Genomic DNA, 18,224 nt, shown 5'->3' on the forward strand with positions numbered 1-18,224 from the left:
TCTGCCAAACCATTGAACTCGGAATTAAGCATGCGAATGATATCTGAGCTCTCGTTGTTGACGATTGTCTTCAGCTTCTTATCCCATAGAACCCATCATAATGCGCAAATCATGTGTCGTGTAATTTCAAATCACTGACATATAGTGACCACTACGCTTTCATTCTGCTAATCTACCCCAAAATTGTTGTAGGTTTCAAATCACTGACTTGTTCAATAATGAAAGAGTGGCGGACGAGCTGGAGGTGAACTTGATGATCGTTTGGACGGTGGCGTAAGCAAGGGCCAGGCCGAGGACGGCGCCGTCTAATAGGAGAGGAGGGAGAAGTTGGAGAGGAGAGAGACTATGGTGTGCTCGTGCGAGGACATGGTGCGGTTTTGGGGATTTCGGTGGTGCTAGTGGCGGTCACATGTGAGCGGAGCGCGGTGGTAGCGAGTGCCATCGGAGTTGAGGCGGTGGCGCGTGGGGGCGGAGGGAGTGGCTCTCGGCGGTGCGGAAAAGAGACGTGCTGCGAGACAATAAAAACATCCGACTCTCCACGATGATGCTTCATAATGGGAGACTGAAACTGATAATTGGGATGATGGGCCGATCCTGGGCCCGATATCTGATTGGGCCAAGCCCAATTTCGGACAATCATATCTTAGTGACCCGTCTTCACATTAGAAGAGCTATTTGACATTCAGGTTATGTCCTGTGTGGTCAAAGCCGAAGCAAAAAGGGCCCTTTTTTTTTAAATTTTATCAAAATCATTTGTAATTTAGGAAATTGATGACAAGATGCAAGGTGACTTTGAAGGCTATTATTCATCTCAATTAGATTAAAGTCTGATCTGAAGCCACAAAAGTCAAAAGAGAAAGTCAGGAACTGAAAGTAAGAGATAGATGCAACTTAAAAGCACCTTGAGCTTGGGCGAGCCTACTGCCATGATCTGTCTCATTGCAAACTTCTCAATGTATTGATAGAAATTGAGCTCTGCTCAGTTAAGTTATTGTTAAAAATACTATATATCAATGGAATTAATAATGACATTACACGTATGATAGCTAATTAAGCTATTGGTGGTTCATATTTTTCTTGTAAACCCAATGTAAAGAGTTTCTCCCTAATGTGGCGCAGGCAATCTGCAACTTTGCTAATGCTCATCCGTCTTTCTGGCACTTGGTTCGAACAAGCAACTCCAATCTTATACACCATAACTAAACATTCTTGAAATATGGCATCGCTTTTGGAAAACCAATGCGGAAGACTTATCTTATGAACGCCTATATAGTTCTCTCTTTCTTGAAGCAAAACGTTATCCGTAATTTCTAGCACTCGTTCAGGCAAAGCTTCTGTGACAAAATTATGAAGAATCAAACTGCCTCCCAATGTGTGACTAGTGGGACTCAATCCTGTGAATATCTCCAATAAGAGAATGCCATAACTATAGACATCGCCTTCTCTTGAAGCGTTGTATCCCATTGCATACTCTGCCACCCATTTAGATCATAGTGCAAATCAAATTAAAGTGTGGATTGTCAAATCAAAATGTAATGTGCATAAGACACTATAAGAGTTATCATTAGCTACCAAACTTCACACAGAAAGACCCATCAATAATTTTTAGGTGTATAAACTTTCTTGGAGAGAGAGAGAGAGAGAGAGAGAGAGAGAGAGAGAGAGAGAGAGAACCTGGTGGAGCATAACCATTTGTCCCTCCAAGTCCCACTGAGGTCATCGGATTAGTTACAGTATCAAGGAATTTTGCCAATCCAAAGTCGCCAATATGTGCGACCATCTTAGCATCTAAGAGGATATTGCTCGGTTTTAGATCACAATGAACGATGGGGATGTGGCACTGATGATGAAGATAATCTAGTGCAAAAGCAACATCAATAGCAATATTTATCCTCCGAATGAGATTCAACTTTTTTGGAAGCTCATTCCCATGAGATGATGTTGCGCGTGGGTGTAGCCACTGTTTCAAGCTTCCATTGTCCATGAATTCATAGACTAAAGCCTTAAAATAATTTCCTTGACGATCACCATAAGAGCAAACTCTTAGTATTTTCAAAATATTTCGATGTCTGATGTTCTTTGACACCTCGCACTCGACTATAAAGCTCTTCGGAGCACCCCGACGGAATAAATGAATCACCTTCACAGCAACAACCATTTTATTGTCCTCGAGTATCCCCCTATAAACAGAACTAAAGCTTCCACCACCGATCAAATTCGTTGAAGAAAAACCTCCAGTTGCTTTTAAGATTGTTTCATAAGATATTTTCAGACGCGAATCATCCATGAAACTTGGAACCGAACCATCCATGAAACTTGAAATCGGTTTATTTCCTTTCTTCTTCACCCAACAAAGATATATAGAAGCTGCATTTAGAGCCATCCCAAGAACTCCGGAAATAACAAAAGTGAAAAATATCATTAAATTGATCTTTCCGCTCTTGGTGATTTTGAAAATGCAGTTGGGGAGGTGAAATTCTGGCAATCCACCGCAGAGTTCATTGTTCCCAACAATAGAAGTAATGGTAGCATTCTTAAAGACTCCTTCACGTGGTAGCATTCCTTCAAACTTATTGTACGACAAATTCAGAAGTTTTAAGGAACGAAATACCGCTAAGAATTCTGGAATCTGACCCGACAAATTGTTGTGTGAAAAATCTAGTTCTTCAATGCCCCCTAGCAATCTGATTGATGGTGGAATCGACCCGTGGAAGAAGTTGCCCCCCATCCTCAGTGATGTCAATGCAATGCAATCACCTAAACTACTTGGGATTTCACCTACCAGCATATTGTTAGAGATGTCCAACACAGTCAAAGTACTCAAGTTGCCAACTTCCATGGGTAGAACCCCAGTCAGATGGTTACGAGACAAGTCTAGAATGATGGCTAACGACGAGAGACCGATAAGTTTTGGGGATATGGCACCACTAAGATTGTTATTAGACAGATCAAGCAGAGCAAGAGACCGGCAGTTTGATAAGTGTGAAGGAATTTTCCCATGAAAGTTGTTCCCACCAATATATAGTTCAATTAGCCTGGTTAGATTTCCTAAAAAAGATGGGATTATCCCTCTCAGATTATTATCACTGAACTGCAGCATCCTTAGATTTTGTAGATTTGCAAAATTTGAGGGGATAACACCTGAAAGCTGGTTGAGATTCATAAACAATACTTCCAAGTTGACAATATTCCCGATTTCTTCTGGAATCTCACCATATATTTGATTCATGGCTGCAGAAAATGTTTTGAGAGTGGTGGATAAATTACCTAGGCATTTAGGTAACACCCCACCAAACTTGTTCTCGTCGATACTCACGTACTCTAATTTGGTGCTGTTAGTTAACGAGCAAAAGAAGCTCAAGTCTTCAGGTTTTCCACTTCCAAGATGATTACCAAAGATTTCAAAGCGACCAAGCTTATACAAATTTTCCAAAGAAGGTACTTTCCCGGAAAATTTGTTACTTCCAATTTGAAGCACATCTAGCTTTGTGCAATTCGATATCAAAGAAGGAATCAGCCCCTCAAGTTGGTTCTTTGTAACACTAAAAAATTCAAGATTCAGGAGTTTGAGGCCTATACCTGTTGGAAGAGTCCCCTGTATCCGGTTGTCTGTAACATCAAACAAAATTAGTGAAGAGAGATTGAGTAAGGAAGATGGAATTGTACTCGACAATCCGTTAAATCCAACGCCAATGAATTGCAAGTTTGTCAGCTGGCCTAGAACTTGGGGAATGCTCCCGCCCAAGTTGTTCCAGGTTAAATAAAGGATCCCCAGTGAAGATAAGTTCCCAATGGAGGAAGGCACACTCCCGGTTAGGTTGTTAGCATACAAATTCAACCGCCATAGCTTCAGCAATGAGCCGAGCTCTACTGGAATTTCTCCAGTTAGTTGGTTGTTCCCAAGGGAGAGAACGACCAAGTCCAAGCAACCCGATATGTTACTGGGAATTTCGCCAACCAATGAATTGTAGTGCAATCCTAGAATACGTAGGCGGCGCAACTGACCAACTTGTGGAGGAATTTCATGATCAAAACTATTGTTTTGGAGCAGCATTTCCCTTACGAAACTGAGGTTTCCGATATAAGGAGAGATTGATCCAGAGAGTCCTTGGGATGACAAGTCCAAGACAGTGACCCTCCGGTGCCTCCGGCCACACGTAACGCCATACCATTGGCAAAACCCAATGCTTTTGTTCCATGAGTTGAGCGCACCGAAAGGATCTCCAGTTATGCTGGCCTTAAACTGGAGAAGCGCGAGTCTATCTGTTTCATTGGTGGTGGAGGAGACTTGGTTAAAACAAAGTGCAAGAGAAATACAAAGAAGCAAATGGCATGATTGAAACTCTGGAAAACCAATGCCCACGAGTTTCATGACTCAAAGCTCAAGGAAGCGGGTAGAGACGAAAGCAAGGCAGGAAGAAGCAAGAGGCAGCATCAGGGCCAATGGAAACTGTGAAGAGATTTACAAGAACGTGTCCATTATTGAGGACAGCTTTTCGAAGCGCTTTTCTTTTTCTTTTTGTAGCGCTTTTCTTCTTTTTGAAGCTCTTTTCTGCTTCTAGAGAAGATTTTGTCTGGCCATCTGCGGGGTAGTGGGGGGCAGAATGTGAATGGAGGAAGGGAATGTTGAAAACTCGCTTGGGAGACCTGTGGCTGCGATTGGCGTGGGTTTAGGAGTGAGAAAGGGACTGAGTTTGAGGGCCATTTTCTTTTTACTCAAATGTGATGAGTCAGCTTTTGGCTTGGCTTGGTTTTCTCTTTGAAATCTCAACGTACTTCATCCATGCTGCCTTTAGGGAAAAAACGTAGTAATTATAGTCCATGATTTTTGTCTATTTAATATTTTTTTAACAATAATTGGTTTTTCGGAGCAAAAAAAAAATGGTTTTCATAGACTGTTTGAAAGGAAAAATTTGCGGTTATGGTCCGTGGATATATGTTATTATAGAATAATTTCGCTAATTTTTGGGAGCAAAATGTTGCTCTCTTGGGGCATGGCATTCATACAATTTTCTCTCTCTCTCTCTCTGATGCAGATGTGGTTCCCAGTTGCTTTAATCCTCAACCATTAATATCAATAGATTAAGGGAAAATGTACATAGAGATACACAAACTTGATTTAATTGAAAGTTATAGTGCTCATATGTAATCTACGATATTCTTTGAAAGATGACTTTACTCCAAGGACTCTAACCCCGGAAAGACACTACTCCATAGCATCAACGATATTAGATCTAAATGTAAAAATTAAAATCTAATTGGATGTTAAATTAAGAAATATGTCTGTCCATGTTGTCCATATAGGAAATTCTATTAACCTCTGGGATCTTCACTAAGATCAACATCGACTTGTTCTTTCCAAACTGCTCTCCATTGGACATCACCCATCTATTATTAATTTGGCCAAAATAGGTAGCATGTGGGAAAGTCAAAATGAATCGATAGACAACTGCAAAATTATGACATTGTAAAATGTGTCAATCTTAATTATCAATTTTGTTTTTCACTTGCTGAAATGAGCAAATCCCCATTACATTTAGAAAAAAAAAGAACTCAAGAACAGAAACTACATACATCAACCTTAATCTTCTCTTTCATCACAATCCATGGAAAAAGTAACAAAAAATCAGTTATTTAACAATCACAAATACCAAAAAAATGTATTGCACACTTATTAGTTATGTGGATCTCCAAACGTTGAAAATCTGGTTCCGTGCACATTAGAGGGTTTCAAAAGCACTTAAAAAACCTTCAATAAAATTATTTTATTTATTGAATCACAGGAAATTGAAGAAGAGAACCAAATCCTTTATCTCCTTTGGGGCATTTTGATGGTGTTCTAGTAGGAGACACTCTTAACGAATAAGGACGAGAAGAAAGAAAATAGAGGACTTAGATAATTTGTGCGGTGGTGTGGTGTGGTGTGCCTATCTCTGACTCTGACCACGGAAAAGCTGCGACTAGGCAAATAATAGAAGTCCCAAGCATGCACTTTCTTTTGCCCTTCCGGTGTCCTGTGATTTTGATTTACAGGTCGATTACCCAGTACACACCGCCAAGAGAGACAAAAACAATTGACACTACAAGAGAGAGACAGAGACAGAGACAGATACAGAGACAGAGCCATGTTCATGTGTCATACTTGGACATGTGTGAATAAGGTATTATTTACATGGGAAAACGGAAAAAAAGAACACTAACAAAGCCCTAGAAGGCTGTGTAAGAACTAGATAAGAAACATACAATGAACTAGCTGAACACGGAAGCATGGTTTTAACGCCAGATTCTACAAGTACTTACTTTTTTTAAGACGTTACTATGGTAATGGCACCGGTTCCCTGTTGACCAGAAATGACCTTGGCCGTGGCCAACGACTGGCTATAGGCGAGCTTGAACCTCTCCACAAGCCGGCGAGGCTTCAGGTCGTTAGAGCCTCACCCAGCTCACCGGATTTGGCAAGGCTCGAGCTTGACCTTGCTGGATCAAGCAAGGCGGAGCCTTGCCACAGGCCTGCAAGGCTCGAGCTCGCCGAAATCTAGCGAGCTCGAGCCTCATCGGCCTATGACGAGGCTCCAGCTCGCTTGTGGCCGGTCGCCGGCCATCACTAAGGCAGGCAACCAGCCGAGGAAGAACCAAAAAGAAAAAGAAAAGAAAAGAATTAAAAAAATTAAAAATTTTGAATTTTTTGGTAATTTTCCTCAGAAAATCAAATCAGATACCAAATGGCGAAAAATATTTTCTAGTTCATTTTTAGGTTTCAACCAATCTCCGAAAAATATTATCATTTTCCTAAAAAATGACTTTCTGGATCAGAAACGTCACATTTTTTGCTAAATGAGCGGAGCTTAAAAACAAGATTATTGTACTTGTGAACTATGTTGATCCATTCTTGAAAGAAGCACTTGAGACTGCAAGGAGTAAGAAATAAGGATTAGAAATTCTTCAATCGTGCCAAATCCTTTTGTCATGCCCTCTCCTCTTGAACGTGGGAGTCAAGTGCTTCTATAGGTGTAGAGTTTTCTTGTAGGTAAGGTTCTCATGATGAACTTCATCCATTATGATGCAAAATTAAGGGCGATTGGTTCCCGATCTGGTCCGATTCCAAGGTAAAACCGAGAACCACACGAAGAGGATCAATTCCCAATTTTGAGAAACGGGGACCAGACCAGTTGGTCCTAGAACCGGGAACTGGACTGGGCCAATGGTCCGGATTGGTCCGGTCTGATTCAATGGAACCGGTCACTATTTTATTTTTATCCCACCATAACGAGAGAGAGTGACAAATGTCAATATAAATCTCAATATATTGACGGAAGCGGCAATAAATGAAGAGTCATTGTAGTGCGGCAATAAAGGGAAAGCGTTGTACGTGAATTTAGTTCACTTTTACTAATTTTTTTGAAGAAATAACAAATAAAAAAAGTACATGTAGTCAGTCCGGTCCGGTTTCCCCTTGGAATCTGGAACCAGACCACCTGGACACCGGTTTCACTTTTAGGAATCGGGAACCGAACCAAACCAAGCAGTCTAGTCCCGACGGTTCCCGGTCCAGGCGGTCCGTTTTGCACACTCCTATCCAAAATTACCCGTATCACCAATTTCACATAGGATGCATTTTGAGAAACAGTTTCCCGTCCAATGGAAGCTACTTCCTTACTTTAAGAAGATAAACCACTCAGATATATTTAAGAAAAATTGGCTTAATTAATTGAATGAACTTTTTTTTTTAATAATGCAGTAGCAAGAATGTGGAGATCCGACTACTTGGACATCCTGAAACACCTTGCAAACTCCATAAAACGGTTAAGTCCGAGTTTTGGCCTTTGCAGTTGACCCTAACCAAAAGAAATTTGCATGCAATTATGGGATCTGAGCATATGGCCTTGATTGAATGATTTTCATATCACCTCTCTAAAAGAACAACACGGAACAGATGGCTATGATTGAGACGGAATTGGAAGTCGGTTTGTTGCCCCCTTTTCTAAGAAGTTAACCTATCTATTCTTCCCTTTACCAACGGAAAAGCCAGCTATTAGAAACATTGTGCTTCGACGAAATTGCTAACGAATTTCTTGTCGCTGTTTCGTTGATGAAATTTCGCCGAAAAGGCCATTATGATTAGACCAAAGAGGCAACAGTGGTCGTCGGAAATATCCATAATAAATGTTTTTTGTTTGGTTCTGGTTTTGTCGTCGCACATGTTTGAATCTCTCCAACTCTAACCAGAAGTCCGAGTTTTGGCCTTTGCAGGTGACCCTAACCAAAAGAAATTTGCATGCAATTATGGGATCTGAGCATATGGCCTTGATTGAATGATTTTTCATATCACCTCTCTAAAAGAACAACACGGAACAGATGGCTATGATTGAGACGTAATTGGAAGTCGGTTTGTTGCCCCCTTTTCTAAGAAGTTAACCTATCTTTTCTGCCCTTTACCAACGGAAAAAGCCAGCTATTAGAAACATTGTGCTTCGACGAAATTGCTAACGAATTTCTTGTCGCTGTTTCATTGATGAAATTTCGCCGAAAAGGTCATTATGATTAGACCAAAGAGGCAACAGTGGTCGTCGGAAATATCCATAATAAATGTTTTTTGTTTGGTTCTGGTTTGTCGTAGCACATGTTTGAATCTCTCTGACTCTTATCACCTGCAACACCATAACGTAAAAATAAATTTTCACAATCAATTTAGGAACCGAGCTGGGACCGATAGGATTTGGGAAAATCATAGCTAAGTATTAGCGCCACCTCGCAAGAGGCATATCTGGGCTCTCTTAGTAATCCGTTAATCACTTCGAGGAACACCCTCAATTTGCCTTGGGAGGGTTGCCACCCTATCTTCCGATGTCACTCACCTTTCTCAGCTGAAGCAACTCAAGCTCCGGTGCCCTAATTTGCAATGCCTACCTAGGCTTCCAACAAATTTGTCATACCTATGTATCGAGCTATGCAGGCGAATAAAAATAACGAATGATCTTTCGAAGTGGAAAGCTTTATCAGATTTGGAATTTTGTGGTTGTGACGAGCTAACGGAGATTCAAGGCCTTGAAGGTTTTAAGAACATGAGAACATTACTGCTCTCAACAATTCCATCATTGGCGAAGTTGCCAGATCTGAGTAACTTGAAGAAGCTCTTTTTCTGTTTATTTTTGCTAATGGTCTTCGTTTCCCTTTCACCTCCTTTTCTGTAGCCATGTTGATAAAGAGTCTTTGACTCTTTAGGTTGAGTGAGTGTGAACATGGGGTAGGGACCATAAGCGATGGCGCATTGCATTTGCCTTGCGAGAAAACTTAATGAGACAACAGTTAGTGGTAAGATAAGAAATTTACAAAAGCAAGAAATAAATGCAAAAGAACGATCATTCGCATGCTTAATTCTGAGTCCAATGGTTTAGCAGAGAATCCCGATCTTGACCTTTATCCTCCTAACTTGCAAGCCCAGATAGACGAAGCTAATGGATGGATATACGACTGCATAAACAGTGGTGTTTATAATTGTGGGTTTGCTAAACAGCAGGCGCCTTACGAAGAGGTACTATCTTCACTACTGAATCGTCACTTGTTATATGTGAAAAATAGCAATTTCTATATTTTTTTATTATTCTCATTATAGCGGTAGAACATCCCTCTTGTTTTACGTTGACAACATATAGACTAGCAAATGACATGGTGGACATACTTCCCCTCCTCTTCTGATGACAGATATAGGAATGTCAAATATGTTCTTTGACAGAGTGATAATGTGGAAATGAATAAGGTGAAAAACAACTTGCCGATGGTAATTCTCTGACGGCTAATTGAAAAATGTTGGTAGTAAACGTTGCATCAGACTGAGGTTTCAACCTCTCTGACCTAATTATAGAATAGAGTCACAGATGGTCTGTTCAATTTTTCTGGGACCCAAACAAGGCTGCCCCCATGTTTTTCACTCTAGTTGGGGACGTATCAAGCAAAATTCCATGCTAATCCAGATAGGCTGCAAAGATTGATTTTCAGAACGGGTTCGCGTATCTAACTAATCCATGTTACAATGATCTTATCAACTTTTGCTGATAACAAAATGATCCTATGCACCTGAGACATTGTGGATGTGTTGTATAGATCAGTTTTTCTTGCTTAGACGCATATTTGGGGCTTAAAGTCAAGCTTGCAGAAGATCAACTTACCTCTCTGGGGGACCACATGGATGATCAAGATTCTTTTACATGATAAGGAAGTAATGCTTAGTTGATAGAGCACCAAGGGTGGTAACCTATAAACAATCTCTTGCGAGAGAGGGATTCGAACACCTCTCGGACATTGAAAAGGTCTTGGCTTGGGTAGTACGACCACTAAACCAGAAGTTCAAGGAAAAAAATCAAGCATCCTAATCATTACAAAAGAAACATCATCCGAGAATCTGCCAGAGTTTCCAAGACTGATAGGCCTCCACAAATAATTCGTTTCGATGGCAAATTGATTCAAACTCAGTGAAATTGGGTCCCTTGGGTCTTTTCTTGGGTCTTTACCGTCTCTAAACTTGATACACTTTCTTTCTTGGACTTTTTGGATCTTTTCCCTCGTAATTTCGTTTTCTAACCAAAAAATGGAATATTTTAAGGGCCCATCTTAAAGTAAGTTCTATATGTGGGCCGCCCTCGCTGCACTATAGTGAAGGTTTATTTTTTATAAAAAAAAAAGAAAAAAGAAAAAAGAAAAAAGAAAAAAAGGTTCTAGTTGATTCCATTCCACTTTTGCAAAGCTGTAGAGAAGGGGAAATTACGGAACGAAGTCCTACACCTACTCCACTGGTGCCAATTCAGTCTTAAACATTTTAATTTGGTCAATTTAATCTTAAATTTTTTTATGATTTGCCAATTTAGTCCTTCCGGCCGTATTGATAAAGCGTGTTGTCATCCTTTCCCCTTCACAAGCGTGTTGTCTTCCTTTCCCCTTCACCTCCTTTTGTTAGCCGTGTTGATAACGCGTGAGTGTGAACAAGGGTGTGGACCATAAGCGATGACGCATTGCGTTTGCCCTACGACAAAACTTATGGAGTCAACATTTAGTGGTGAGATAGGAAATTTACAAAAGCAAGAAAGAAATGCGAAAGAACTGCTTTCTCGTGTGAAAGCAAGAAAGGGGCATCATTTCCCACATTTCCTTGTCGGGTCCACATAAGAAAGGGATGTTCCTCTGTTCTTTCTCCATTTGATGTATGACGAGGATAAGTGCAGACAACACTCGAGAACCATTTCTTCACTCAAGACCCATTTCTTCATTGCTCCTTGTCTTGCTGCCTCCATCTTGTTCAGGCTCGCCACTGTCAAATTCTGTCCTTCAATCTCACCACTACTTCTGGTAATTTCGCTCTACATGCATCGGTTTATTGTTTTATAAAGTGTAAGATTAGAGATTAATAGTAATCGGTGATTGATTCTCGCTATCTCTGATGTAGTTCAACGCATTAAATCTTGATTTACTTCGAGCGGGATTAGTTGATTTCATTTTGCTTGATTCTTGTTTTTAGCTGGGGGTACATAAGCAATTCAAGAAAAGGAATTATCAGAGCAAAAGTAAAGAGACGGGAGAAGCACGGCCTTAAAACTTAAGTACACGAGAGAGAAACATAGGAGAGGACAGAACAACATTTAATTTGATTTTGACGCACACATTCTCCTGTATGCCAGCTACAGCTTTTATATGCATCACATATCAACATCCACAACTACTTGATAACTTTTGACTGTGTTTTTTCATGTTTGGATTGGATGCTATGAAGAGAATGGAAAAGTTTTTGATGATCGCTAGGGAAAAGAAAAGAAGAGAATATATCAAAGTCTAACATCTTCTTTAGAAGGGGATACATAAGTCAGGGATTCAAATCTTGAAGTTTAGGTACTGTTGGAAAAAGTGAAGTGTTTTTGTAGGGGACCCACAGGGTCCAATCTCTTAGTTAGCCAAAAAACAAAAGGAAAGTCCAGCAAAATATAAAAATAGGTAAACTTCACTAATGATTGGTGTAATTCACTACTGTTAGCAATTAAGTGATACTTCATTTCACTCGTCAATGCACTATAATTTTTTTAACTTTATTTTTTTTGCAATTGATAGCTTTAACCAAAAGCCGACCAATTTTCCGACAAGTACTAACATGGCGGCCACGGTTTAGCAGCCATCGGTAGATTTCACTCCACTAAAAATGACTACAAATTCGTTGAATATAACACCTTTGATTGCGAAACTTTCACATTATATTCGGTGGTAAATTTCTAGAATGTCAAATATACATGGATGAAACAAAAGAAAGAGGCTAGGATAGCCGCGAAAGAGTAATTTTGCAAAAGACAATCTCTCGTGGCATAACAAACTAATAGGTCAAGAAGAATTAGAATCATCTCCAATGCAAGACATTTGACCTAGAATTTAAGAAACACGTTAGCCGCAAATGGTAAACTCTACATAGATGTAGATAAGATTGACATTCATTATCTTCCAAGAAAAGTTCCATGTAGATCTGCTTGAGCAACAACAATAAAAAAAAAGTGATTTGTGAACCACAACTTATATTGAGCATTCTTTTCAGTTTCCTTCTGTTGTAAAATAAGTCGGATCGCAATTGATTGCAACGGAATTATAATTGTCAGAATCGCGCAAGATGTCGCCGTATATTCTCTTTGCAGAAAAACGTAAATAGCACACCAAAAAAAGAATGGTACACTACAAGTTTTTACGTGGAAAACCCAATATGGAAAAAACCATGGGACACTGATCTAGGAACTGCTCCACTATAATCAAAGGATTACAATTAACACTCTAACGGTGTTTCTCTCACAATAAATCCTCACAATTGTCACAAAACACATCCTCACTTGATAAACTCTCAAGATCTCTTGTGTTTACACACATTGCTGAAGACTCTTGTGATTTCTCTAGAGTATTTTCCGGTGCACATAGAAACCACCACCTAAGCCCTTCTGTTTATAGCGATAGATCTCCACCCAAGTTAAGAATCCTCCCTGATTGATTGAAAATCACCTTCCAATTGGAAATCCCCCGATTGATTGGAATTCTTCTAATTAGGCAATCACTAGAATTGATTCCATCTTGGTATTCTTTCTAAATAAGATATCTTATTTATATTTCTTCTTTGTCAGTGTCCTACCATAATAGGACTTGTTCCTATTAGGTATTCTTGATGAACAATCTTAGGGATATTTCAAATCGATTCCTGAACATGTTGGGCTACTCCCAACACCTTCCTATAGATTTCAAACGGATCTAACTTTCGCCGCTACAAGGTCTAAAGCTTTGCCATGAAAGAGCATTTGCATTTGTGGGCGGGGTTTCGTTATAATTACTTAAAGTAGATCTCTGCATTTGCTTATGATTGAAATCAGTTATCTCTTCATTTGCTTCTAATAGAAATTGGCCTCATCATTATGCACGTGGTCATCATTTTCGGGTAGCATTTCAAATCCTTGTTGCATAGACAATTTGCACTAATCTTTGTGGTGGAACTTCACATTGACAGTAGTTGCTACTATTTTTCTGTCTTTTGTACTAGATGCAGGCTTATAAGGAGACCGTGTATAGAGAACAAATAAACATGTTGAATGCCTCTTCTAATGATCAGGAACTAGAGAAGTTATCAGGATATGATTATGAAGTATTTTTGAGCTTCAGAGGACCAGATACCCGTAATGACATTACTGATTACCTTCATACTAGCATGATTGACGCTAGAATTCTGGCATATAAAGATGATGAAGAGATCCGAATTGGGGAAGAGATCGGTGGCCAGCTTCTCCAAGCAATTGAGCAGTCAAAGATCTTGATACCAATCTTTTCCAAAGGATATGCAGACAGTACATGGTGCCTTAGGGAGTTGGTCAAGATGGTGGAGAGCAAGAACACAAGGGGACATAAGATCATGCCCATTTTCTATGATGTCGCACCATCCGAGGTAAAATACCAGACTGGGTACTACGGCAATGCCATTATTTCTCATGTAAACAGGAAGCGGTTCAATGATGAGACTATCGACAATTGGAAGGCTGCTCTCAATGAGGTTGGAGCACTGAAGGGATGGGACTTCCAAAGTATGCCAAACAGGTATTTAGTTATATCATATATGGTCTAGTTGTCCCAGATGCATTTCTTTTTCAGCTAAACTTAATGTCTTGATGCTTTTTCCTCCAATTATTTGTCAGAGGCAAAGGTGAATTTGTAAAAGAAGTAGTCAATAATGTTTTGACTGAGTTGAAAACGGCCTACTTGGAAGTATCCGATTGCTTAGTCGAAGTAGACAATCATGTGGATGAAATCATGAGGATGATACGTACACACGACCATGAAACAAAGATTGTTGGAATTCATGGTATCGGTGGCATGGGAAAGACAACTCTTGCCCAAATAGTGTACAATCAGCTTTCTAATGATTTTTCTAATTGTTGCTTCCTTTCTAACATTCGAGATACAGAGATTACGCTCTTGCAGAATCAGCTCATATCGAATATTCTGAAAATAAGATGGCCTGATATCAACAATATCATGGAAGGAAAAAAGGTGATCAAGGAAAGGTTATACTCTAAAATGGTGCTTCTTCTGCTTGATGATGTTGACGAAGCAAGTCAACTTGATGCGCTCGTGCAGAAGCGTGAGTGGTTTGGCAAGGGAAGCAAGATTATCATTACAACTAGAGATCGGGGAATTCTTAATGTGCCTACACTTGTTGATTGGACTTACGAACTTACTAGCATGGATTTTGATCATTCTCTTCAACTTTTTAGCAAACATGCTTTTAGAAGAGATTATCCTATAGAGGAACACATCTTTCACTCCGAAAGAGCAGTAAATATCTGTGGCGGTCTTCCTTTAGCTCTTGAGGTTATAGGTTCTCTTTTATATGGAAAAAGCATAGAGGAGTGGGACGCCACTTTAAAGGAGCTAGAAGAATTTCCTCATGAGAATGTTCAAAGGAAGTTGATGATCAGCATTAAGGCTTTAAATGAAGACCAAAGAAAGATATTTCTTGATGTTGCTTGTTTTTTCATTGGGATTGATAAAAGAATTGTGATTTACATGTGGGAAAGCTGTAAATTTCTTCCTCACCAATCTCTTAACACCCTCCAGCAAAGATCTTTGATAAAGATTAGAGAAGATAACCGACTATGGATGCATGATTGGTTAAGAGATATTGGAAGAAATCTTATACTTCAAGGAAGTGATAAGAAACCAGAGAAGCAACAATGGGTGTGGACTCACGCGCAAGCATTGGAGATTTTGGAGAAAATGCAGGTAAAATTGTACATCTTCATTCCTTTTTAAGGAGATTGGTCACAACATATTCATTTTGATTTCATTTCTATCAGAGTTTATTTATTTCCTGTGCACTTACATAAGGGGTTTATCAATTGTTTTCAACATTAGGAGAGTTGTTTTCCCCTTGAAGAAGATCAAAGCGGTAAATCATGGTTTTTTCTAACTTTCATTTTCTATTTCTATTTTGGCAGATAGGAGTTGATGTTCATGGAATTGGAAGTATCGAAGCAATATGTCTAAAGCTTGATGAAATATCTCAATACTCTTTGATAAAAGAATGCCTAGCAAGTTTTTCAAATCTAAGGTTCCTTCAAGTGGATAGCAAAGACTTCATCGGAAGCACAAAGTCTATCTTTACTCAAGTGGGTGGTTTCCTATGTTACCAGTGCTCAAATTTTGTTCAAACCACATTTGGCCCACGTATCCTTCCTGAGTTGAGATGGCTTTCATGGAATTACTTTCCTATGGTTTTTAAGCTGACCAATTTCTCCATGAGGAAGCTACTAATCCTTGATATGTCAATGAGTAAAATCACGGAAAAATGGGATGGATGGAGCCACATCAAGGTATGATTTCAGATAAAATCAACGTGAGTTGTTTTGTCGTATGTAATCATCAATTTTTTTTTTTAAAACCAATATGTTGTCTTCTTTTCAGTTGGCTAAGAATTTGAAGGTCCTAAATCTGACGAAATGCATGAAGTTGCATAAAACCCCAGACTTGTCTTTTCATGTGAATTTAGAGCGACTGATTCTTGAAAGTTGTGAGAGTTTGGCTCAAATTGATCCATCGATTAGTCAGCTTAAGAAGTTAGTCTTCTTAAACTTGAAGAATTGTAATAATCTCCGAGAGCTACCAAATGAGATGGGGGAATTGGAATCTTTGAGGGAACTTCTTCTTGACTCTACAGCTATAGAAGAGATTCCCGAATGGAGAAGGATGAAAAAACTGGAAATTCTCAGTTTGGACAAGTGTACACTACTGAATAAGTTCAGTTTCGTTGGGTGCGCAGCAGCTGCAGCGAACCTTTCATTAGTGGATTGCCACTTTACTCAACGGCCTAACTTGATAGAAAATTTCAATTCACTGATTCAGTTGAATCTGTTGGGTTCGATTATACGGGAGTTACCTGATGTGATTGGGAACATGAAGAATTTGAAAGTTCTAAAGATGAGATGCCCCTTGAGAAAACTACCTAGTACCATTGGAATGTTGGAGAAGCTCGAAGAGCTAGAGGCATGGGGTACTTTTGCAGAAATTCCCGATAATATTGGGAATCTACGATTTCTAAAAATTCTGGTATTGGGCAGCCATAGAATATCGGCGGTGCCTCAGCTTCCAGAAAGTCTGATCAATCTATGTTGTAAAACAACCTCGATGGAGACTTTGCCGAACTTCTCGAACCTATTAAATTTGAGAAATTTGAGGTTGACTTTGTGGTTTAATCTCGAGGGTCCTTCTAAACTTGAAGCAGCTCCAAGTGCTTGGTGGATTGGAACATTACGGATGCTCGAGTTCTTGAAGTTGTCTTCTCCTTGTATCACCACCCTATCTTCCGATCTTGTTCTCCTTTCTCAACTGAAGAAACTCAAGCTCCAGTGTTGTAATTTGCAATGCCTACCTAGGCTTCCAGCAAATTTGTCATACTTAGGTATCAAGTCTTGCCGGAGAATGAAAACAACGAATGATCTTTCAAATTTGAAAGCGTTATCAGATTTAGTCATTGTTCGTTGTGACGAGCTAATAGAGATTCGAGGCCTCGAAGGTTTGGAGAACCTGAAAACATTAGAGCTCGTGGAACTTTCATCATTGGCAAAGTTGCCTCATCTGACTAACTTGAATAAGCTTAAGAAAATTTATTTAAATGATTGTACTAAGCTGTTTGAGATTCAAGGTGTTACGGAATCATTGGAGATACTTCACATTGTGAACTGTTCAAATCTGCAAAAGTATCCTGATTTATCAAGCTTCAAGAATCTCAAAGTTTGGAGTACTGAAACCAAGGAATCAACATCAGATCTTATTTTCCGAGAACTGACCCATGTCGACACAGGAATGTAAAAAGTTATTCTTTTGTGTTGAAATAAGAAAGGAGTTCGTCTTTTTGTTCACCACATGAATACATGTGTAGTTTTACTAACCAGGGACTAAATGACCATGATTTGCCACGGTTTAGCATCTTGTGGGGGCTTTTGTAGTTATAATAGTAGACTGAAAAAGACAAGGGAGGGGCTACCAGCGGCTAGCAGGTTTCTCTGGAATTACAAAAAGGATATCATACTTGTCATGAAATGTTTGATTTGAATCATAATTACTCCGTACAACCGTTGAACCTTGGTTCAACGGTGGCAAATCTATTATCCCAATCGGGAAGCGTCTCCACATGAGATATGCCATAACTAGGCAATACAACATGAAAGTACAACAAAAAAAGAACATGGAAGTACAATAAAAGTGAGACCAAAGGGGGTTTTGTGGTTATGATAGTAACTTAGTCCTCCACCCGAGGCAAATTTGACTGAAGGAAAAAACAAGGAGAAGTTAATCCTTCATCTTAAGCAAGTTTGATTGAAAATTCAAATAATTCAAGAAAATTTTTATCATTCGAAGAAGCACTCGATCAATTTCAGCTGATTTTGAACTGCAAGCAAGGTAAAAGCATTCAAGGATTATTTGCAAGATAATCGGGAAAATGACAAAGCTTGCCAAAAACCTGGCTTGCAGATTGCCTATTCTCATAAGGGAGCCTCTTGCACATATCCTGGTAGAAAGAAAACACACTTTAGGATAGCCTTCCAAACAAATAAGAAGAAAATGGAAATTTCTTCGTAATGGAGAATTTCCATAAAAAAACAAAAAAGATAGACGCTTTGTTTGTGTATGCAAAAGCCACTTTGCAAACAAGGTTTTACAATCTATCC

The 18,224-nt window shown here is 39.4% G+C and overlaps 2 protein-coding genes across 2 annotated transcripts; one reads left to right on the top strand and one right to left on the bottom strand.

Annotated features, from left to right (window-relative positions):
- Positions 1-1,050: 1,050 nt before the first annotated feature.
- On the bottom strand, positions 1,051-4,372 carry LOC115688990 (probable LRR receptor-like serine/threonine-protein kinase At3g47570). Its single transcript, XM_030614960.2, has 2 exons — positions 1,675-4,372; positions 1,051-1,472 (listed from the first exon to the last, which is right to left on the bottom strand). Exons 1-2 carry the CDS (start codon positions 4,370-4,372, stop codon positions 1,051-1,053), a joined length of 3,120 nt encoding a protein of 1,039 aa, XP_030470820.1.
- Positions 4,373-13,552: 9,180 nt separating this feature from the next.
- LOC115688988 (disease resistance protein RPV1-like) lies at positions 13,553-17,403 on the top strand. Its single transcript, XM_030614955.2, has 4 exons — positions 13,553-14,094; positions 14,193-15,279; positions 15,495-15,869; positions 15,961-17,403. The coding sequence occupies exons 1-4, from the start codon at positions 13,589-13,591 to the stop codon at positions 17,362-17,364; spliced, it is 3,372 nt and encodes a 1,123-aa protein (XP_030470815.2). The 5' UTR covers positions 13,553-13,588; the 3' UTR covers positions 17,365-17,403.
- Positions 17,404-18,224: the final 821 nt, after the last annotated feature.

This window comes from Syzygium oleosum, unplaced genomic scaffold, assembly GCF_021117445.2.
Source record: "Syzygium oleosum isolate NSW1041296 unplaced genomic scaffold, Sole_v2.1 Sole_v2.14, whole genome shotgun sequence".
NCBI lineage: Eukaryota > Viridiplantae > Streptophyta > Magnoliopsida > Myrtales > Myrtaceae > Syzygium > Syzygium oleosum.